The following is a 24,506-nucleotide window of genomic DNA, read 5'->3' as shown; positions in this document are numbered from 1 at the left end:
CAAATCAACCAATGCAACACACCACATTAATAAAATGAAGGCTAAAAATCATATGATCATCTCAATAGATGCAGAAAAAGCATTTGACAAAATTCAATACCCATTCATGATAAAAACTCTCAACAAACTGGGTATAGAGGAAGCATAACTCAGCATAATAAAGGTCACATATGACAAGCCTACAGCTAACATCGTATTCAATGGTGAACGCTGGAAGCTTTTCCTCTAAGATCAGGAACAAGACAAGGATGTCCACTCTTGCCACGTCTTTCTACACAGTACTGTAAGTCCCAGCCAGAGCAATTAGACAAGAAAAAGAAATAAAAGGCAACCAAACTGGAAAGGAAGAAGTAAAATGGTCTCTATTTGCACACAACATAATATCATATAGAAAAACCTAAAGATTCCACCACAAAACTGTTAAAACTAATAAATGAATTCAGTAAAGTTACAGGATATAAAATCAACATAAAAAATCAGTTGTGTTTCTATACACTAACAACAAACTATCAGAAAGAGAAATTAAGACAATAATTTCATTTACAAGAGCATCAAATACAACAACATACTTAGCAATAAATTTAACCAAAGAGGTAAAAGACCTGTACACTGAAAACTATAAGACAATGATGAAAGAAACTGAACAAGGCACAAATAAATATATATTCTGTGCTCATGTATTGGAAGAATTAATAGTTAAGATGTTCATACTATCCAAAGCAATTTAGATTCAATACAATCCCTATAAAATTCCAATGGCATTTTTCACAGAAATAGAAAAACAATCCTAAAATCTGTATGGAACCAGAGAAGATTCTGAATACCCAGAGCAGTCTTGAGAAAGAAGAACAAAGCTGCAGGCATCATCACATTTCCTGATTTCAAAGTATATTACAAAGCTGCAGTAATCAAAAGTGTTGTTTTGGCATAAAAACACATAAATCAATGAAACAGAATAGAGAGGCCAGAAATAAACCCACACTTACTGGTCAATTAGTTTCCGACAAAGGAGATAAGATATACAATGGGGGAAGGATAGTTTCTTCAATAAATGGTATTGGGAAAACTGTAAAGCCATGTGCAAAAGAATGAAACTGAACCTCTATCCACACCACACACAAAAATAAACTCAAAACGGATTAACAAGTTAAATTTAAGACCTGAAACCATAAAACTCCTAAAAGAAAGTATAAGGGGGTAAGCTTTTTGATATTGGTCTGGGCAATGATTTTTTGGATTTGACACCAAAAACAGAGGCAACAAAAGCAAGAATAAACAAGTGGAACTACAACAAACTAAAAAGCTTTTGCACAGGATAGGAAACCACCAACAAAATGAAAAGGCAACGTATGGAATGGGAAAAAATATTTGCAAATCATAAACCAGATAAAGGGTTAATATTCAAAACATATGAGGAACTCACATAATAGCAAAAAAACAAAACAAAAACCTGACTTGGAAATAGGCAGAGGAAGTAAATATTTTTCCAAGGAAGACGTACAAATGGTCAAAAGGTACATGAAAAGGTGATCAACATCACTAATCATCAGGCAAATGCAAATCAAAACCACAATGAGTTATCATCTCACATCTGTTAGAATGGCTATCATCAAAAATATAAGAGATAACAAGTGTTGGTGAGAATATGGAGAAAAGGGAACCCTTATACACTGTTGGTGGGAATGTAAATGCAGCCACTATGGAAAACAGTATGGAGGGTCCACAAAAAATTAAAAACTACCCCATTTCTGTGTATATAGGCAAAGACAATAAAAAAGGATATCAAAGAGATATCTGTACTCCCATGTTCACTGCAGCATTATTTACAATAGCTAAGACAAGGAAACAAGTGTCTGTCAAGAGATGAATGGATATACACTATAAAGCTACAGTTATCAAAACAGTATGGTACTGACATAAAAATAGACACATAGAGTAACGGAACAGAACAGAGAGCCCAGAAACAAACCCACACTTATTGGTCCATTAACCTACAACAAAGGAGGCAAGAATATACAATGGGTAAAAAATAGCATCTTCAATAAATGGTGTTGGGAAAACCAGACAGTAACATGCAAAAGAATCAAACTGGACTACTTTCTCAAACCATATACAAAAATAAACTCAAAATGGATTAAAGACTTAAATGTAAGACCTGAAACCATAAAAATCTTAGAAGAAAACATAGGCAGTATGCTCTTTGACATTAGTCTTAGCAATATCTTTTTGAATATGTCTTCTCAGGCAAGAGCAATAAAAGCCAAAATAAACAAATGGGACCACATTAAACTAAAAAGCTCTTACACATTGATGGGAACTATGAACAAAACAAATAAGCAGCCTAATAAATGGGAGAAGATATTTGCAAATGACATATCTGTGATAAGGGGTTAATATCCAAAATATACCAAGAACTCACAGAACTCAACATCAAAAAAACAAACAACCCGATTAAAAAATGGGCAGAGAGGGCTTCCCTGGTGGCACAGTGGTTGAGAGTCCGCCTGCCAATGCAGGGGATACAGGTTCATGCCCTGGTCCAGGAAGATCCCACATGCCGCAGAGCGGCTAGGCCCATGAGCCATGGCCGCTGAGCCTGTGTGTCTGGAGCCTGTGCTCTGCAACGGGAGAGGCCACAACAGTGAAAGGCCCGCGTACCGCAAAAAAAAAAAAAAAAAAAAAATGGGCAGAGGACCTGAATAGACATTTTTCCAAAGAAGACATAGAGAGACGGTCAACAGACACATGAAATGATGCTCAACATCACTAATCATCAGGGAAATTCAAATCAAAACCACAATAAGATATCACCTCACAACTGTCAGAATGGCTATCATGATCCAGCAGTTCCACTTCTGGAAATTCCAACCATATTCAAAACACTAATTCAAAAAGATAAATATACCCTTATGTTCACTGCAGCATTATTTACAATAGCCAAGATATGAAAGCAACCTAAGCATATATCAACAGATGAATGGAATCAAGATGCGGTATATATATATACAATAGAATATTATTCAGCCATAAAAAAGAATGAAATCTCACCATTTGTGAGAATATGGATGGACCTAGAGGGTATTTTGCTAAGTGAAATAAGTCAGAGAAAAACAAACACTATGGGCTTCCCTGGTGGCGCAGTGGTTGAGAATCTGCCTGCCAATGCAGCAGACACGGGTTTGAGCCCTGGTCTGGGAAGATCCCACATGCCGCGGAGCAACTAGGCCTGTGAGCCACAACCACTGAGCCTGCGCATCTGGAGCTTGTGCTCCGCAACAAGAGAGGCCGCGACAGTGAGAGGCCCGCGCACCGCGATGAAGAGTGGCCCCCTCTCGCCGTAACTAGAGAAAGCCCTCGCACAGAAACGAAGACCCAACACAGCCAAAAATAAGTAAATTAAAAAAAAAAAAAAAAAACCCACTATGATTTCACTTTTTTGTGGAATCTAAACAAAACTAACATAACAAAACAGAAACAGATTGATAGATACAGAGAATAAACTGCTGTTTGCCAGAGGGAGGGGGTTGGTGGATGAAGGAAATAGATGAGGGAGATAAAGAGACATAAACTTCCAGTTATAAAATAAATAAGTCATGTAATATAAAGATAATGTATAGCTATGGTGACAGATGGTAACTAGACTTATCGTGGTGATCATTTTGCAATGTATAAAAATATCAAATCACTATGTTGCATACCTAAAACTAATATAATGTTGTTAGGTCAATTATACTTCAGTTTAAAAAAATGTTTTAAAAGGGATGGATAAAGATATGACCACATACACACACCATACACACTACACACACTACACACACACACACACACACACACGGGAATATTCAGTTCTGAGATAAAAGGTAAATCCTGCCATTTGTGACAAAATGGATGGAGTTTGAAGGCATTATGCTAAGTGACATAAGTCAGACAAAGACAAATACTGCTTGGTATCACTTTGATGTGGAATCTAAAAAAAAGTCGAACTCATAGAAGCAGAGTGGAAAAATGGTTGCCAGGGGATAAGGGTGGGAGAAACTTTTCAATTTAAAAAACCCCTGAAATTCATTCAATATTTAACAGCTATATCCGCTAACCAAAGTGAATCTTTGCAGTTAACCCTTTTCTTTTAAACTTTTTTTTTGGCCTAAGGGGCATTCCGTTAAAGTTTGTTTTGTTTTCTGATTATCACCATGCAATTAAAAAAAATCAATCTTGCTTTTCCTGCTAAGTGGGTACATTAGGTAGAAATAAACTGGCATACTTTACTCCTGGGTTAGGAAACCTCTAGCCTTTGGGTTGATTTCATTCAGGTTTCAAAGTGCTAGAACTTTGAACTCTTCTGTTTCCTACCCATTGCTGCCAAGAAGGATGCAACTGGTCTCTTGCCTTTTAAAAGCCAAAACAAGCCATTCCCTGAAGTCCTGACCATGGTAAAACTAGAATCCTTAGCCCTCCCTTTTGAAGCTGTCTTTATTTCACAAGGCCCCCTTATTACATTTTGTTGTAAAATATGGTCATGGACTTCTATACTTTCATCTATGTCTATGGTTATCCTTAGCAATGCAGTGGGCCAAGTTGCCTAACCTAGTTTTTCTTTAGGAGTATTCATGTCCCACCTTGACCCTTTGGTTTTTCACAAATAAAAGCCAGCCTGTGAATTTCCTGAACGCTACTGGGATTTTAATCAGAATATTTACATATCAACTTAGGGGGAAGTGGTATCTTTTACAATATTGAGCCTTCCTGTCCTGAACATGGTATAGTGATCTATTTATTTATTTATTGATCACACCCTGTGGCATGTGGGACCCTAGTTCCCTGACCAGGAATTGAACCTGTGCCCCCTGCACTGAGAACATGGAGTCTTAACAACTGGACCACCAGAGAAGTTCCTAATTACTTAGTTCTTTCATGCGTTTTAATAAAATTTTACTCAATTTCATGAAAGGCTAGCATATCTTTTGTTTGATTTATTATGTTGTATTTTTTATTGCTATAGTAAATGTATCTTTTCTCCCGTTGCGGAGCACAGGCTCCGGATGCGCAGGATCAGCGGCCATAGCTTACGGGCCCAACCACTCCGCGGCATGTGGGATCTTCCCGGACCGGGGCACGAACCCGTGTCCTCTGCATCAGCAGGCGGACTCTCAACCACTGCGCCACCAGGGAAACCCGTAAATGCATCTTTTTAGAACTGTTTTCTAAGTCTGTCATACAGAAACACAATCAACTTCTGTGTATTGATACTGTAATTCAATAGTCTTGCCAAGCTCTCTTAGTAACTCTAAAACTATCAAAAATTGTTTTAGATTTTTCTGTGTAGACAATTATATCATCTATTAATAATGACACTTTGTTTCTTCTTTTCTAATCCTCATATTTACTAATGCATTATGACTCTATTAGTATCTCCAAGTGCTGTGGTGAATAGGAGTAGTAATACTGAGCATCTCTTGTTTTGTTCTGAACCTAAAGGGGAAGGTGTTTGTTTACCATTGAGTATATTTGTTGAAGGTGTTTTGAGATAATCTTTATCTGATTAACTGAATTCCAAGTCTGCCATGAGGATTCACCACAGACTTGAATTTTGTCAAATGTTTCTGCATCTTTTGAGGTGGTCATGTTTTATGTCCTTTATCATATTTATTAATTTCTAATGTTAATCCAAACTTGCATTTCCTGGTCATGAAGTACTATCATTTCTATAGTTACTGACTTCAGTTTGCTAACGATTTTGTTCAGCCCTTTCACCTCTATATTTATGAGTGTCAATGTCCTATAATTTTCCTTTTCTTATGAACTCCGTGTTTGGCTCTGTTAACAAACTTATGCTATCTTCATAATGTAAACTGACAAATGTTCTCTTTTTCCCCATAAGATTTTCTACACAATTGGAATTAGCTGTTCACTCAGCCTTTAAAGCAATCTAAGCCTCATGGTTTAATTTGGTTTTATGAAGAAAACGTTTTAAAAATCAATAATTAAACTTACTTAGTAGTTCTAAAACTATTCAAGGTTTTTCCTTTTTTGAGTCATTTTAAGTTGTGTTTTTCTAGGAATTCTCTATTTCATCTAAATTTTCAAATGCATTAGCATAAAGATGTTATTTTATCTCAGTATAACTATTTCTTTTCATTAGATAATTAAATCCATATGCATTTTTTATGATTGTTGATACATTTAGATTTATTGCTACTAAATTATTTTATACTATTTGTCCTTTTCTTTTTTTCTTCTTTTCCACATCCCTTCTCCTGCTCCTGCTTGCCTTCCTTTGGAATCAGGGGGGTTTTCCCCTTTTCTTCATTCAATTCTCCTCACACCTTACTACATTTTTCTTTTTGGCTACGTTGGGTCTTCATTGCTGCACGCGGGCTTTCTCTAGCTGCAGCAAGCAGGAGCTACTCTTCGTTGCGGTGCGCAGGCTTCTCATTGTGGTGGCTTCTCCTGTTGCGGAGCATGCACTCTAGGCACGCAGGCTTCAGTAGTTGTGGCTTGTGGGCGGCTCACGGACTCTAGAGCACAGGCTCTGTAGTTGTGGCACACAGTATGTGGGATGTTCCCGGACCAGGGCTCGAACCCCTGTCCCCTGATTTGGCAAGGGAATTCTTTTTTTTTTTTTTTTTTTTTTTTTGCAGTACGCGGGCCTCTCACTGTTGTGGCCTCTCCCATTGCGGAGCACAGGCTCTGGACACGCAGGCTCAGCGGCCATGGCTCACGGGCCCAGCTGCTCTATGGCATGTTGGATCCTCCCGGACCGGGGCACGAACCCATGTCCCCTGCATCAGCAGGCAGATTCTTAACCACTGAACCACCAGGGAAGTCCAACCCCTTACTACCTTTAAAGTTTAAATCTCTATGTCTGTTCTTTTCACTGTTATCTTAGATATGCTAATGAGCATTCTTAACAAAGTCCAAAGTAAATCGATATTTTTATCCTCTTCCAGAACAAACAAGGACTTTATAATTCTCATGCCAATCATTCCTCTCTACTTAAAATCCATGGTTAACCAGTATTTTAAGTTCTAGCTGGTCTTAAACCCCAAAACCTACAAATCAGACATAATTGTTTGAAAATGTCAGTAACTGTTTCTCCCCAGTCTTCTGGTGGCCTGGTGAGTCTTCATGAATTTCTAGTTTTGGCCTTTTCTGGGCTGACCTGTCTTGTACTATAGTTGAGACCTCAACACTTCATATTAGTCCCCTTAGCTGAATGCATGCTAATTCTAAAATAATCCATGAGGGGCTTCCCTGGTGGTGCAGTGGTTGAGAGTCCACCTGCCGATGCAGGGGACACGGGTTCCCCAGTCCGGGAAGATCCCACATGCCACGGAGCGGCTGGGCCCGTGAGCCATGGCTGCTGAGCCTGTGCGTTCGGAGCCTGTGCTCCGCAACGGGAGAGGCCACAACAGTGAGAGGCCCACGTACCGCAAAACAAATAAAAATAAAAATAAAATAAAATAAAATAATCCATGAAACAGAAACCTAATTGCCTTAGTCATATTTCATGCTTCTGTTTAAATACTACGACACAGACCATTGAGAATCTTTGTTTTTATTATCCTGAGATTTTTAATATACTTCTTATTTGTTATCAGTGGTCCATCAACTGGGACTTGGAAGACTCCCCCGAGATCTGATTCCCCCTCCCCAGATATTTACTATAATTCTGAATCCTTTATTTTCAGTAATTGAATCTAATTACAATTTTCATAAATATACTGATTCATTCATCAGTCAAATATTTACTGAACACCAACTACTGCAAGATACAAAAACAAACAAGATATACTGCCTACCCAAAAGAGATTCAGCCTGATTTGAAAAAATATATGAAAATAGGAAATAACTATATAATATGATAAAAATGACAAGAGAGCATAGAGGAAATAAATATGCCTAGTGAGGAGAAGGGCAAATAAGGCTTTGTGAAGAAATAACATTCTTATGCTGTTTGAAGATTTATGATGTCTTTATCCATTCCTAGATACTCGGCAAAAATGATGATGTTACCACAAGACAGCATGAAATCATACTGTTAAAGAGATAGCCCTTTAGCTTGAAGGAATTCTGTCTTCAAGACCTGCACTACAACCTTTTGTTATATATTTAAAACATTTCAATTTGGGCAACCAAATAAACATTTTTAGGAATAGGTAAGGCCCCTAAGGATAGAACTAGGTCAGAAGAAGTCAAAAGTTCCTCCAAAGTTATCCACAGTTACATGCTTAATAAAACACACCATTTGCATAAAAGTTCACATCTACAAAATTTTTACCAAGCACAATTTTATCCTACATCAAAGATTAGCAGACACACTGGAGCAGTCTCAAGTCTCTGGACTTTCATTCACTTTTAAAACAACTAAGAGTTTGGGAAAAAGAATCCTTGAGGTCTATACTTACTGTAATACTGTGATAATAAGAGTATGCCAGAGTATTACCAAAAATGGATGACTGAAAATGAGACAATTCAACTGAATACTCACTTGGACACATTGCCCACTACTATTGTTTTCTTTACAAAAAGTCGTGAAGTCTCATCTCCTGTAAGATCAGTATTCCGCTGCTCTGTTTTATGGGAGCCAGTAATACCAGAAGTGTCCTAGAAAAAATCATAATCAAGTTTCATTTTCAATTTAGACAATTTTCAATAGGCAGAAACCACAAAATCATAAAAGGTATGGATGGACTAACTCAATTTTTTTTTTAATTACAAAATTCTCTGGCTTTGTGGCTGCTCTCAGAGCATGAAAGAATAATTTTACTATAATTTTTGCATTAGTTTATAGAAAAAGTTTGTACACTGTAATTCCACATATGTGTGTGTTTTTAACAGTCATAAACAGCTGCTTTGTATATGCAAATAGGATGTGGAAGGATACACCAGAAACTACTACAACAGTTATCTCTGGGATATGGAAATGGGGGAAGGGGTCAAAGGAATTTACTTTCTTTTCAATCTTCTGTACTATTACAAATTTTTCAATAAGACATAACATAAACATAATGATTAATTTAAAGTTTGACTATGGAGATAGACAGCCAGTGTTTAAGCCTTGGCCCTTACATTTACTAGATGTGTCAGCTTGGGTAATTACTTAACTTTTCTGTCTCTATTTCCTCATCTATAATATAAGGATGATAATAGTATCTATCTCAGATGATGGTTTTGTACAGTTTTTAGAAAAATGCTTGGTACACAGTAAACACTAAATATGTGTTACATAAACATGAGCATGCATATTACATAAAAGATAGTAGGTTTCTAAATCCTATGACTAGTGTGACCTAAATTCATTTTAATTAAAAAAAGAAAAACATATGCAGTATTTCCCCAGAAAGTACACGAGAAGGAGACAACTAAATCCAAACACTAAGAGTTCTGATTTTGGGTGATGGCATTATGAATGACTTTTCTACTCTCTCTTATTTTTCTGTAGTTTAATTTTCAAAAATGAACATATATGAATTTATAATCAGAAACATTTTTAATTTTATCAAAATAATCAAATCCTTGATGTCTGAGTATGTGGAAAGCAGCCTGGGAATTTCCTCTATCACAGAACATCTGGCTGAGAAAAACCACTGGTCTTATCCAGTAAGGATTCTATAGCCAAGTATTACACCAAGAAGATCAGAGCAGCTTGAGATGGGAATTCAGATTACAAACTGACAGGATCAAAGAGCGATAAACAGTTTTCAATTCTACTTATTGTTTTTCAAATTTCCTCCAGTTATTAAAGCATCTTAGAACATAAAATTTCAAAGAGGAAACTGAAGAAGAGCCACTGCTCTTGAGAGAATAAACATGATAGAGTGGACACAGTACTGCCAACTCCTCTAAGTTTCTTTCATATCTACATGAATGGTATCTAGGAGTTGTGTGGTACACAGGAGCCTTGAACTGTAAAATCAAAAAGACACAGGTTTGATTCTCAGTTCTGATACTGTGGACAAATATAAAAAGACAAAAGTTTAATTCTCAGTTCTGATACCTGTGAACAAATATAACTTAAACCTCATAGAGACTCAGTTTCTCCATCTCTAAAAGGGCTATAATTAACTTATATCCTATGGTTCCTATGAAGGTTAAATGAAATAATATGTGCATTCTTAATAAATACTGGTCCCCTTCTCTTTTGGCTCCCTCCCATCCATCCAACTATACCCTTCCAGTATTTCGGCTTGGTCTCTGCTCTGTGTTGCTTGAGAGTCTTTCCTCTATGTCCACATTGCTGTTAGTGTCTTTGTCAGATAAGAAGTCATTGTGTTGAGATAAAGAATCACTTTCTGAATGATTGGCTGATGGTGTTTCTGATCTCTGATTGGCAGGAGATGATGACCTAGACGGTGATTCCAAAAATTTCTTGACAGCAGGATGATTAAAAACCATTGTATCACATGTCTTTGATCCCTGCAAAAATGAGGGTAAGCAAAACAAACTTTTAATCATATCCACCAAAAGTAGGCAAAAGTTTGATCTTCCCAAAAACCCTTATCTATTTCCAGTCATGCTTAAAATCCTTCAAAATCACCCCACTCCCATAAAATGAAGTCCAAACTCCTTAATATGGCCCAAATCAACAAAACAAAAACTAGAGAATGATAAATAATTATGCAAACGTCCTAACTCTAAAAGCTAAAGATGCAAGTCCTCAGAAGGTAAATGAAAAGTAAAGATAAATATATAGGGACTTCCCTGGTGGCACAGTGGTTAAGAATCCGCCTGCCAATGCAGGGGACATGGGTTCGAGCCCTGGTCCAGGAAGATCCCACATGCCACGGAACAACTAAGCCCATGTGCCACAACTACTGAGCCTGCGCTCTAGAGCCCGTGAGCCACAACTACTGAGCCCATGTGCCACAACTACTGAAGCCCACATGCCTAGAGCCCATGCTCCGCAACAAGAGAAGCCACTGAGATAAGAAGCCCATGCACCACAACGAAGAGTAGCCTCCACTCGCTGCAACTAGAGAAAGCCCGTGGGAGCAACGAAGACCCAACACAGCCAAAAATAAATAAATTTAAAAATTAAAAAAATATATATATATAGAGAGTAACACATGGAAAGTCAGATTTGACTTAAAAAAAATAAACCTCACATTGCTTGATACAAATACATCAACTGCTCTAAATAAAACATTCCTGTAAGAAATATAAAGATTTTTTAAAATGTGTATGTAAAATAGCTCCCACGTAGGAATAAAATGTAGCATAGAATGGTTTAAAATGATTAATAATGATATATAGTTTGCCCTCAGTCCAGTACTGAAGCCTGCCTAGGGTATTTTTCTGTGTTTTGTTACTTGCATATAAAATAGTGTGTTGTTATAATGTAGTTACTTCCTAGGAAGCCCAGCTTTAGAAATTGCTTAATTGAAATTAAAAATAATTGTTTTAGCAAGTAAAAGGGAGCCAGAGACTAGTGTTTCAGAGTCAAAGCAAGAGAGCTGTTGTATTTCAATAATAAAGGTTTATTTTAGAGCTATAAATGTATTTTGTTAGAGCAAACTAAAAATAATTAATTGGCAGATCCTAAAAGATAAAAATATACCTAAATATCCTTAAATAAATCCCAATCAGAATATACAAGATAAAAATCAGTACATTTCTAGACTATCAAATAGCACAGTTCAGTACTGCTAATGGTTTTAAAAAAAAAAGGCATCAAAACATTAAATGAATAACCAGCTCTTCAGCGTAGCTACAGTCCTATGTCAGGCAGCTGCTAGCTCACAATGTCCATCTTGTTGAGTCTAATATCAAGCCATACGACAGATGACTTTAGAATCTGCCCTGGGTTAACACTGTCTCCCAAAAATTCATGTCCACCTAGACCTATGAATGTGGCTACTTGAAAATACAGTCTTTTCAGATGTAATCAAGTTAAGATGATGTCATACTGGATTTGGGTAGGCCTTACTTCAATGACTAGTATTCTTAAAAGAGGTAAAGTTGCATACAGAAAGAAACAGAGAAGACACACAAAGGGAAAAGTCCATGTGAAGTTAAAGGCAGAAATTGGAGCGATACAGCTACAAGCCAAGGAATGCCAAGTACTACTAGCAACCACCAGAAGCTAGGAGAAGACAAGGAAGAATTCTTCCCTAGAGTCTTCAGAGGGAGCATGGCCTAGCCACCAACATACTTGGTTTTGGACTGCTAGCCTCTAGAATCATGAAATAATACATTCCTGCTTTGTTTTGTTTTGTTTTGTTTTGTTTTGTTTGCGGTACGCGGGCCTCTCACTGCTGTGGCCTCTCCCGTCGCGGAGCACAGGCTCCGGACGCGCAGGCTCAGCAGCCATGGCTCACGGGTCCAGCCGCTCCGCGGCATGTGGGATCCTCCTGGACCGGGGCACGAACCCATGTCCCCTGCATCGGCAGGCGGACTCTCAACCACTGCGCCACCAGGGAAGCCCTGTTTTGTTTTGTTTTTAAAGTCTGGTTCCTTTATTTATTTTTAAAATTTATTTGGTTGCGCAGGGTCTTAGTTGCGGCAGGTGGGCTCCTTAGTTGAGGCTCTCCAGCTCCTTAGTTGCAGAACACGGGCTCCTTAGTTGTGGCTCATGGGCTCCTTAGTTGTGGCATGCGCGAACTCTTAGTTGCATCATGCATGTGGGATATAGTTCCCTGACCAGGGATCGAACCTGGGCCCCCTGCATTGGGAGCGCAGAGTCTTATCCACTGCGCCACCAAGAAGTCCCAAATTCCTGTTGTTTTAAGCCACCAAGCTTGTGGTAATTTGTTATGGTAGCTCGAGCAAAGTAATTCAGACTCTAAAATGTAATATGGAAACTCCTGCAGTAGAAGAAACAACTATCTACCATCTAAGATTAAACTCAAATAATGCTTCAGATTTCTCTAAGATAACATCAGGAGTATCACCAATATCTAATACCTTAAAGCTCCACAGGATAACACAAAAGCCTATACATGGCAGGTACCTCTTATCTGTAAAAACCACAGGGAATGATGCAAAGCAGCATGCTACTATGCTCCCTGCAGCCCTTCCACTATTCTCATTGAGCCAGTACTGTCCAAGAGGAGAATTATCTAATTCTAACTGGAAAAAACTTAAGAAAAAACGAAACTTACGCAGAAATTATCAAAACGTCAAACAAGAAGAAATACTTCTGTATCAGTTCAATCCTATCCCCATCCTTTATAACTGGAGCAATCTAGTGGTAATCACATTAACCATGACTAAACTTAGTATCACTAACAGTAGCACAACCTGATACTATGTCTCCTAATGTGATACAATATGAAGTATACAGCATTACCTATGAAGTACTATCTCCAAAAAGACTCAACCTTAATCTAATCAAATCTTTAGACTTGACTCTTATTTTACAGAAAAATAGAAGGAATGAAGGAACAAGCCAAGGGGAAAAAAGTCCAAAATGTGGGACATTCTACAACATAAATGGCCTGGTCTCTTCAAATAAGTCAATATCACAGGGGAAAAAAAGGTGGGAGAACTGTTCTAGATAAAAAGAGACAAGAGAAACAAAACAGCCAAATGTAACCCATGAACCCTGATTGGATCCTGTCCAAAAAAAAACCAAAAAAAACCCCAACTTTAAAGATATTTTGGGGACAACTGGGAAAATCTGAATATGGACTAGTTATCAAATAATATTAGGAACTCATTCTCTTAGGTATTGTGACTACACAGAAGACGAACGTTTAGGATTAAGTATTTAGGGATGAAGCGTCACGATGCTTGGAACTTAACTTTTTAATGTTTTAGACAAAAGTAAGATAGATAAAGCAAACATGGAAAATGTTAAAACTGTTGAAGCAAAGTGATGCATAAACAAGTGCTTATTTCACCTTCTCTATATATTTGAAAATTTTCACAAAAAGTAGGGGGAAATATCAGGGCTTCTTGAATAGAATAAATCTACTGAAACTAACAATTGCCATTCATTAGCAGTAAAAGGTCAGAGAAAAATCAATCGATCTATAATTTATTCCAAAGCCATCCATAATCAAATGAAGAGGAATAAGGCAAGTTAGAACAGGGTCACACTCATCTTTGTATCTACAAAGCCTAGCAACAGTGATAACAATTAGTTACAGAACAATTAAGTAAAAAGAAAAAAAGTTACTTAACGATTAATGACAATGTAGAGAGGTATAATTAAAGTATATGGTTGAACACAATGATAAATTTATGTATATTCCCAGGAAGGCAGGCTAGGCTTCTTGAATTCGAAAGGTCAATATAAGAAATGTTTTGAAGGCAGGGATTTCACATCAAGACTAATTTCTCTTCACACAACAATATGGGTGGCCAGAAATGACTGCATATGAGGAAAACTTACCTCAGAAACTTTCAGAAGTCCTGCAGAAGCATAGTAGTTTGCGACAATGCAGGCACGAAGTTTATCCATCATCCTTCTTGCCTCAATTAGTCGCTAAAATAAATATTACTTAATTACTTAAAAAAATGGAAATGACAGAAGAGATATACAATTTATAAGAAATGTAAATGAACCCAAAGGTTCAACTTGTCTAATAATCAAAGAAAGACAAATAGAAATGACCATTTTCCACCTATCAGATTGGCAAAATATTTAAAAAAATGACAAAATACGATGTTTGCAAGAGTATATAGACATATTAATATGTATTTGTATGTATATATGCATATTCATTGAGAAATGTCCACAAAGATATTGAGCACAAAAGCAAAGAAGAATTATCTTTTGGGATGGAATTTCAAGTGATTTTTTTCTTTATCTTTTTCTGCAATGTCATTTAAAGAAAAAAAAAAAGGCGCAGGTCTTTTTTTCCAAAAACGAGAAAGCTACTTTTAAAAGAACAGCAAAGGGGAAAAATATACCATAATTCCATCTCAACAGATTTTAAAAAATTCATCATAGTTTTTTTCAATAGTTCTGTTCCTTTATTTTTAATTTAACATCATTATACCTGGTCAATGACCTCAATTTCATGTTCCTTATTCTTCATTTCAAGTGCAAATTGTTCCTTGATAATAGTCTCAATCTTCTGCACAGCAGCATCTCGAGCTGCACAAAGAACATACAATAATCCAACGTCTAATTAATCAGTTGCCGCCTTGATTCAAGTCAGCAAGCAACAAAAGAAACCCAGGAACAGTAACTCTGAAGTGGAGAAACCTAATGGTCATCACCTTAATCAATAATGAAAAGTTAACATCACCAAATATTCAAGCAAACTGACCTCGCATGTTTTCTGATATGATGTACTGATAAGACTCCACCACTCTGTGGCATTCCTGCTAAAAATGCAAACCTAAATTGAAGGACACTGTACAAAATAACTGGCCTATACATTCAAATACTAAAATCAAGAAAGACAAAGAAAAGTTGAGGAGATTAAAAGAGACTAAAGAGATATAACAACTAAATGCATTGTGTGATCCTGGAGAGGGGGAATAGTTATAAAATACTGGGACAACTGGTAAAACTTGAATATGGACAGCAGATTAGATAATGTAATGTAACATGTTAAAATTTCCTCCTTCTGATAATTGTACTGTGGTTACATAAGAAATTTGTCCTTAGGAAATACACGTGTTTACAAGTGTCTAATGTATCTTCTGATGATTCTGAAAAAATGATGTGCATATATACCTGCATGCATACATGCATTTGTGTAGTATGTGTGTGTATGGATTGGGGATGGGGGAAAAGAATGATAAACCAAATGAGGCAAAATGTAAACAATCGGTGAATTAATCTGGACAAAAGACATACAAATTCTCCTTGCAATTTTTCTGTTTGAAATCACATCAAAATAAAATTACCAAAAAAGAAAAAGAAACCCATGAAGATTCCGAGAGAAATATGTGGTGACTTCTGAAAAACCATAACCCCAAGGAAAAAGAAAGTAAAGAATTAGCTAGAGGAAGAGGTAGTCTGTGACACAAGAGCAGTTCATAAGAAGGCAGGAAGTTAGGATCTAGCATGCAATTCAGCAGTTTCTGATTACAACTACCTGAAGGAACCAGCAAAGAAAGAATTCAAAAGGACAGAAAATGTCTCTGAAGGCAATTCAATTCAGATAATGACTACTCAAAGTAATATGCAATTCAAAGAGTTAAAAACATCAGATATGAAATGTAGTTTGATTACAAGAGAATAAAAAAAGAAGAGTCGAATGACTGCTTGAAAAACCTGGGATTTTGCATAATGATCCTGTGTTTGTAATATGAAAAAATCACCACCCATGCTTTGGGGTGTAAAAAAAATTGCAGACAAAATTTGGACCCTTAATCACCCATGTCATTTTCTCCCCGTAAAATATGCCACTAGACTGCCAATTTAAAACTAGTGCTGACATATGGTCACCTTATTTTTGATAATGGAGGCAAGAATATACAATGGAGAAAAAACAGCCTCTTCAATAAATGGTGATGGGAAAACTGGACAGCTACACGTAAAAGAATAAAATTAGAACACTCCCTAACACCATACACAAAAATAAACTCAAAATGGATTAAAGACCTAAATGTGAGGCCAGACACTATAAAACTCTTAGAGGAAAACATAGGCAGAACACTCTACGACATAAATCGCAGCAACATCCTTTTTGACCCACCTCCTAGAGAAATGGAAATAAAAACAAAAATAAACAAATGGGACCTAATGAAACTTCAAAGCTTTTGCACAGCAAAGGAAAACATAAACAAGACAAAAAGACAACCCTCAGAATGGGAGAAAATATTTGCAAATGAAGCAATTTACAAAGGGTTAATCTCCAAAATTTACAAGCAGCTCATGCAGCTCAATATCAAAAAAACAAACAACCCAGTCCAAGAATGGGCAGAAGACCTAAACAGACATTTCTCCAAAGAAGATATACAGGTTGCCAACAAACACATGAAACGGATGCTCAACGTCACTAATCATTAGAGAAATGCAAATCAAAACCACAATGAGGTATCACCTCACACCACCAGAATGGCCATCATCAAAAAATCTAGAAACAATAAATGCTGGAGAGGGTGTGGAGAAAAGGGAACCCTCTTACACTGTTGGTGGGAATGTAATTAATACAGCCACTATGGAGAACAGTATAGTGGTTCCTTAAAAACCTAAAAAGAGAACTACCATATGACCCAGCAATACCAATACTGGATATATACTCTGAGAAAGCCATAATTCAAAAAGAGACATGTACCACAATGTTCACTGCAGCTCTATTTACAATAGTCAGGACATGGAAGCAACCTAAGTGTCCATCGACAGATGAATGGATAAAGAAGATGTGGCACATATATACAATGGAATATTACTCAGCCATAGAAAGAAACAAAACTGAGTTATTTGCAGTGAGGTGGATGGACAAATAAATTTATATTTTAAAAAAAAGGGAAGCATCCTACCAAACCTACTTTGAGAAAAATTCTGAAGAATAAAAATAAAATCTTTATTAGAAATTAGGTTGAGAATGGACACCAAGAAGAACAGCAAATTGGCACTTAGTAACAAAAAGCTGTCCCTGCTTAGGCTACGTATTTGCGAACTTACATTAGATTTAAATTGAAATTACGATGTTTCCTAAAACAATAAGTTTTCCCTATTCTTATTTTTATTACAAAAAAGATATGCCATGTGATGCATTTGAATAATGAATTTAAGTTTCATGATACTTTCATATTTATCTGGCTTGTTATTGAAAGCAAATGACATATCCTTGTAAATAAAATTACAACTGAATGGAGAGAAAAGTTGCAGTGAAATGTTTATATTGTTTGGAACTGCATTTAATCACTTCCGGTACACAGAGACTTTTGTGGGGTACATATGACTTGACTGCACTGACACAGACAGGAATTTCCTTCACCACTTAACCTTGGAGGCCTGATCTCTGTGGAGCTGCAGCACCTTATCTATGACTTTGAGACCTTCTTCATCTAGCTGTAATAACTTACATAGATTTATTTTTTAAATAAACAGTAATGAATTTTAGCAGTATTTTGATTTAGAAACTCAAATATAGCCACTTTTTTTGAGACAGCTTAAAACATTCTGGGTAACTACAGATGATCTGGTCTTCAACTAATTAAATGACCTTGGGCAAGTAATTTAATGCCTCTGAGCCTTAACTAAGCCACCACCAGCTAAGTGCAGAGATCAGTGTTTCCCAAATTTCCATCATTCATATACCACCTTCAAGTTACCTACCACATCTGAGAACCATGTGAAACATCTAATTAACGCCATTAAATAGTATTTTTAAAAAGTGTTAGCCCTTGGGGGGAGGGATAAATAAGGAGCTTGGGATGAAGATACACACACTTGGGATGAAGATACACACACTACTATACATAAGATAGATAACCAACAAGGACATATATGTATAGCACAGGGAACTCTACTCGACATTCTGTGATAACCTATATGAGAAAAGAATCTAAAAAAGAATGAATATATGTATGTGTATAACTGAATCACTTTGCTGTACACCTGAAACTAACACAACATTGTAAATCAACTATACTCCAATAGAATTAAAATTAAAAAAAAAAGTTAGCCTTATCCTAAGCAGTAGCCATGAAACTGCAAGTCTGATAAGACCATTCTTTTCTATAGACATTAACATTAACGATTAAAATAAAAAACCTTAATTCATGTACCACCTATAATCATCTCACATGATACCACATTGTAGTACACACATTGCTAAGACTTTATGATTACACCTAACACACAATGATAGCTAAAACTTAGAGCCTGTCTCATTACTGACGCTTTCACAGTCTACCTGATTATGTTCCAGCCTTTTATGCCACACATGGTATATTACTATTAAACAGAGCACTTAGCTAATCCCTCTCACAAACCTCTTCAAAATATACACAATAGTGGACATGCATTTCATTTTAGTTCCTATAAATCTTATAGGGAGGCATATGTCAACAAAGAAATAATTTCCTAAGGCAAGTGAATTTCTACCTGAATTCTCAATTGCTTTATGCCGCTTATTTGGAAGGGCCACAGATACATCCTCATAATCAGGGTCAGTTTCTTTGACTGTTCGCTTGATTCCAGACATGATGACATTCGTTCTTCACTGTGAAGCAATAATACATTAATTAATAACACTGCTTGATATCAATACATATATGTGTACACACATACAAAAGGAATATTACATAATACTGATGTTTATAAGTCTGTGTAAATACACACACACATCCCCTTTAAAGCTAAAAACATAACTAACTTCAAAAGTTCACTGAAAAAAAAATCATCATCTGTTACAAAGCATGCGTTTCCCTTTCAAAAGAAAATCCTTTAACAAGGCAGCACATTGTTCAGACCTTCCAAAAGGAGCCAGGCTTTCACAGAAGGGACCTCATATAGAAAGAAAAGAAACCAGATTTTCATGAAAACATGGTAAGCCCACAATATCCTGGAAACCACAATGCATCAAATATATTACCGAATATAGCTCAGTAAATAATTTATTATAGAAATCCTCAGTAAATAATTTATTATACAAATCCTCCCTCTGGTACTTACATAGTACATGCTATATAACAAGTACTTAATAAATATTATTGTTACTGATCATTTATTATTATTCATAATAAACAGAAACTGTATAGACTTATATTAAACTAACAAGCTTGCAATATGGTAAACACGTCCTAGGTATACAAGTCTTTAAATAAAACCGTCCCATAAATCTTTAGATCTGCACTGTCCCAATACATTAGCCACTAGCCATATGTGGCTCCTTAAAGTTAATTAAAATTAAATAATATTCAAAATTCAGTTCCTTTTCCTACATTTCAGAACACTAGCCATATTTCAAGTGCTCAATAGCCATCAGGGCCAGTAGCTACTAAATTGGACAACAGAGATGCAGACCATTTTATCACTGCAGAAAGTTCCACTGGACACCGCTCCTCTTCCAAACTGTGTTTCACTGAGCACTTATTATTTCATGAGTCAGTTTAGGAAATGCTGTACAGATCAGCACTATCCAGAAGAAACATAATGTGAGCCACAAACAGAAATAAACATTTTCTAGTGCCCACATTTAAAAAAGGAAAAAGAAATGGGTGAAATTAATTTTAATAATATATTTTATTTAACCAATGTACTCAAAATATTATCATTCCAATGATATAATCAATATAAGCGTATTAACAATAAGATATTCTACATTCTTACCTTTGTACTAAGTCTTTTACACCTAGAGTACACCTTAATTTGGACTAGCCACATTACAAAGGTTCAATAACAACCTGTGGCTGGTGGGTCCCTTACTGGGCAGCGAGGGTCTACTGACAGATAAGAGAACAGGTCCAGGGAGGATAGATGAGTTGCCCCTTAGAAGACTGATCTATGACAGAAAAGACAAGAGTTCCCTAATTTCCAAACCTCTCCTCTACCACTGATGGAGATTATTTACCTAACCAAAGGCAAAAATACACAAAATGTATTTATTGAGGTAATAAACAGTTTTAAAATAAAATTAATGAAAATAAAATATAACCCAAAAATAATTATTTTTTTATTCACTCAAAGTTAAGACAGAAATAACAATTTAAAAGCCTCTCAGCTCTTAGTCCAGTTCTTTCACCAATCTCTGAGGTAGACTCACTTGATTCAGCTGGGAGAGACTCATCATGTAATGATATGTACGTAAATCCTGGATCTAGAACATTTTTCCTATAATTGTTATTTTGTATAATGGCCCTAAACTTTAAAATGTCCTACCTGCCCACCCCCCCCCAGCATTTATAAACATCCTAAATCAAGCCATTTAATGTTTGTTCACAATCATTACCTACCTGCTCTAATTTAGAATATAAATGAATCTTTTTGGAGAAGTCCTGAATCCAACTATTATTTTCTGTTTTTAAAGCTTATAAAAAGTGAGAGTAGGGTATTGTTCTTTTAGCCTTCTCCATTTGGTCAGCAACTAGTTATAGACAACCTGAAAAGATCTTGGGCAATTACATAAATAATACTTTCTTAAAAATCAATAAACCTCACTCCTTTTTCCCTAATGCAGATAGGAAAAGAACAACAACAAAACCTCCTACTATCAAGATAAACCTGGTATCAGAAGTAGATACATCATAGCAGATCTCCAATCTGTTTTGCACCATACCATTTCCTCAGTGACTACCTGTCTTCTACAGTTTACCAAGTCTTACTGGCTTATCTGTAAAAATGAGTGAGTCCAGCATCATCTTCACTCATCCATTCAGCGGACTTCATAATCTCCATATTCTCCTCCCACACCCCCTCTCTCCCCAAGTACTCTCAGGAGTAATGGTGGCTCCTCCCCCAAAACGTTGGGGATTCTTGAAGAAAACAGTATTTTGTTTTACCCTCACTTAAGGGATAAAGCAAAATTCTCTTTTGACTTCTGCTCTAAAACTGAGAGAATAGAAGGGAAAAAAGAGAAGATTTTGGAGGTGCAAGGGGGTGGGGTGGGTAAGGAAGAAACCACCAATGAATTAACTTATGCTGCCAAGGTTATTCACATTTTCATGCAGCCCCTGTAATAAAGCCTTTCCTGTCATCTTTGGGCATAGGTTTGAGCTCCCCCCGATAAACATGTTGAGGAAGATTTAGGTCTGTACTGAGCATTTTTAGTAATTGAGGTCTGCTTCTGTTCTACCAAGAACAATACTAAAGGACATACATGCCACATTCAAGTATATGCTACCTAAGGCTAGACACATCTGCCAAGGCATGCTCTCACCATGATGTAAGAAGTAAGTATGTGGAATGTGTAACAAATGAACTCATAGTAAGTTTTGGATTCTTCTTGTCTTTGAGATTTATGAAAAGGAAATACGAACAGTTGTTAGATATTGTCAGGTTCAACTTTGAAACAAAATGTCCTACTAATCCTCTTAAGGGTTTGAATCAAATGAAATTGAAAAGAATACTGATGTGGTAAACTGTTAAAAAAGAAAATCAGTTACTATTCATAATTTGTCTGTGAGAAAGGATTTTCTCCATACCATGGGACCAAATCCAAATACAGAAATGTATGTAATGCTGATTCCTCTAATTTAAAATTTTTCTCTCATTGAAATAGCTTCTTTATAAAAAGTAAACACTGGCAATTTGAACTTTAAAAAGACACATTCTCCTCCCCCCATGTACTGTAATACAATGTAAGAAAGCAAAACCACCCTGTATCACACCCATTCAAATAACATAAACAAGTCTAAGTTTCTGAGAAAGGTTAAATACCAAAAACAAAACAAAACTTTTTAATGCTCTACACTTTGAAAAGAAAAATAATTTTTAAAGGAAAATTGTACAATTTAAACCAAAAATTATGTAATATAGAGTCACTAGAAATTATTAGTAAAAGGTCTTAGTTCTCATGTTAGAGAAGACCTAAATTCTCTAGAATCTAGTCCTGGAACCCTGTCTTGCAAACACCACATCATACAAGATATGGCCAACTCTTGGGTAAAGGAATAAAATCTGATAAATAAGGTTCCTGGAAACTTTACTAAGTGAGGTACCTTCTCAATATATAAAATTCTGTGATCCTCATGGCATTTGAATCTCACCAGAACCACTGTATTTCGTGCTTTCACTCAAGATGACTTTTCCTATCTGATTTAAGAAGGGGGATGGGGAGCAACAGTACAATCATTTTCCATCTGCTTCCATACAGACAGATGCTCCTAACATGTTAATAATGATTTTATAATTCTTTAGCCCTGTCCTTTCTGTAATTTTCATTTCAAACAAAGTATTTTCCCCTCTGTAAATAAGACAACTAGTGCTCCTTTATTAAACATGTGAAAGAGAGAACCCATTCTCCTCTATTAGCCAGATAGACATTTCAAAAATGTCTACAAAAAACAAAACAGGAGAACGGGTAAACAAATTGTAGTATAACCAATGAACTCCCGATCCAACCAACAACAGGAATAAATCTTCATTATGGTAAGTAAAAGAAGCCAGACACATAATAGGAGCACATACTGAATGATCCTATTTACATGAAGTTCAAGAACACACAAATTAATCTATGATGAAAGAAAACAGAATAGTAGTTGGGGTGCTGGTAGTGGAGACGGACTGAGAAGAGGAATAAAGACTCTTTCTGGGGTGAAATATTTTATATCTTTTTTCCCCCTATTTATTTGTACAAATAGCACAGGAGGACACCAGTCCCATGCAGACAGCAGCCCAGGGGTCACACCAGTCCTTCTGTCCTCACATTGGTAGATAATGGCCTCTACTCTGGAGCCTTTGTGGGGGCCTAGGCAGCTTTGGGAGCCTGAGCTGGACTAGAGTTGGAGCTGCAGCTGTACCTGCAACTGCGGCCTTGGCCTTGGCCTTTGGCCAGCAGAGCCTTAAAGCTTTAGACCCTTAGCGATACGGGCACGAGCCTGTTTCCCAAACTCGAGGTGAGCGATGTAGGCAAGCTGACTGAGGTTGTGGCTGCTGCCCTTTGGGATCTTGGGCTTGACCTCCTTGGGCTTTACGAGGGCCTTGATAGCCTCAGCATGTGCACTCATGACCTTGGTGTTGTTGGCATGCATCTTCTTTAGGCCCTTCTTGTGCTTCTTGGCAAAACACATATTTCTCAGGAGCTTGGGGTCCACCCCCTTAAGAGATTCATATCATTGTGATTGGGGTTTCTTGATGCCATTTCTGTGCCATTTTCGGGACTGGTTGTGCATGGTGTGGTTCTCAGACTTGGCCATGTCTGCACCGGGGCCCACCAAATTTTTTTTTTTTTTTTTTGGTTGTGTTGGGTCTTCGTTGCTGTGCGCGGCCTTTCTCTAATTGCGGTGAGCGGGGGCTACTCTTTGTTGTAGTGTGCAGGCTTCTCATTTTCGTGGCTTCTCTTGTTGCAGAGCACGGGCTCTAGGCATGCAGGCTTCAGTAGTTGTGGCATGCAGGCTCAGTAGTTGTGGCTTGCGGGCTCTAGAGCTCAGGCTCAGTACTTGTGGCACAGGGGCTTAGTTGCTCCACGGCATGTGGGATCTTCCCGGGCCAGGGCCTGAACCCATGTCCCCTGCATTGGCAGGCGGATTCTTAACCACTGAGCCACCAGGGAAGCCCCGAAATATTTTTTATCTTAAAGGTGTGGGTTACACGGGTACATGCAATCGTTAAAAACTCATTCCAACTGTACACTTAAAATCTGTGTATATTTCACTGTATGTAAACTGTAGCTCAGCTCAGAAAAGGACTATACAAACATATCTGAACATGCCCTCTCCTGCTTGAAATCTTCCAGTGGCTTCCCATAACTCTTAGAATAAAATCATACTCCCTAACATGACCTACAAAATGTTACATGAATTGGGCCCTGCCTGCTTCTCCATCCTTAATCATTAAGATCCAGACACACTGATTTTCTTTCTTTTTTTTAAAATGTTTTTTATTTTTGTTCTTTTTAAAATTTATTTATTTCATTTATTTATTTTTGGCTGCATTGGGTCTTTGTTGCTGTGTGTGGGCTTTCTCTAGCTGCTGTGAGCGGGGGCTACTCTTC

General features: G+C 36.9%; 1 protein-coding gene and 1 pseudogene across 9 annotated transcripts in view; both read right to left on the bottom strand.

Annotated features, from left to right (window-relative positions):
* The window catches only part of YEATS2 (YEATS domain containing 2), a 109,338-nt gene that overhangs the window by 63,797 nt on the left and 21,035 nt on the right, over nt 1–24,506 (bottom strand). For 7 of the 9 annotated variants that reach the window (XM_033403135.2, XM_033403136.2, XM_033403128.2 and 4 more), the window contains 5 exons: nt 18,959–19,076; nt 14,946–15,043; nt 14,336–14,428; nt 10,171–10,416; nt 8,489–8,604 (listed from right to left, as the gene is read on the bottom strand). In XM_033403135.2, coding sequence (XP_033259026.1) covers nt 8,489–8,604; nt 10,171–10,416; nt 14,336–14,428; nt 14,946–15,043; nt 18,959–19,058 — 653 coding nt within the window. In that variant the 5' untranslated portion in view covers nt 19,059–19,076. The remainder of the gene's footprint in view (nt 1–8,488; nt 8,605–10,170; nt 10,417–14,335; nt 14,429–14,945; nt 15,044–18,958; nt 19,077–24,506) is intronic. The other 2 variants (XM_033403131.2, XM_033403130.2) reach the window with 1 other exon arrangement.
* On the bottom strand, nt 19,097–23,759 carry LOC125964440 (60S ribosomal protein L29-like; annotated as a pseudogene).

This window comes from Orcinus orca, chromosome 5 (assembly GCF_937001465.1).
Source record: "Orcinus orca chromosome 5, mOrcOrc1.1, whole genome shotgun sequence".
Classification (NCBI taxonomy): Eukaryota; Metazoa; Chordata; class Mammalia; order Artiodactyla; family Delphinidae; genus Orcinus; species Orcinus orca.
This window is presented reverse-complemented; position numbering and strand designations above follow the sequence as displayed.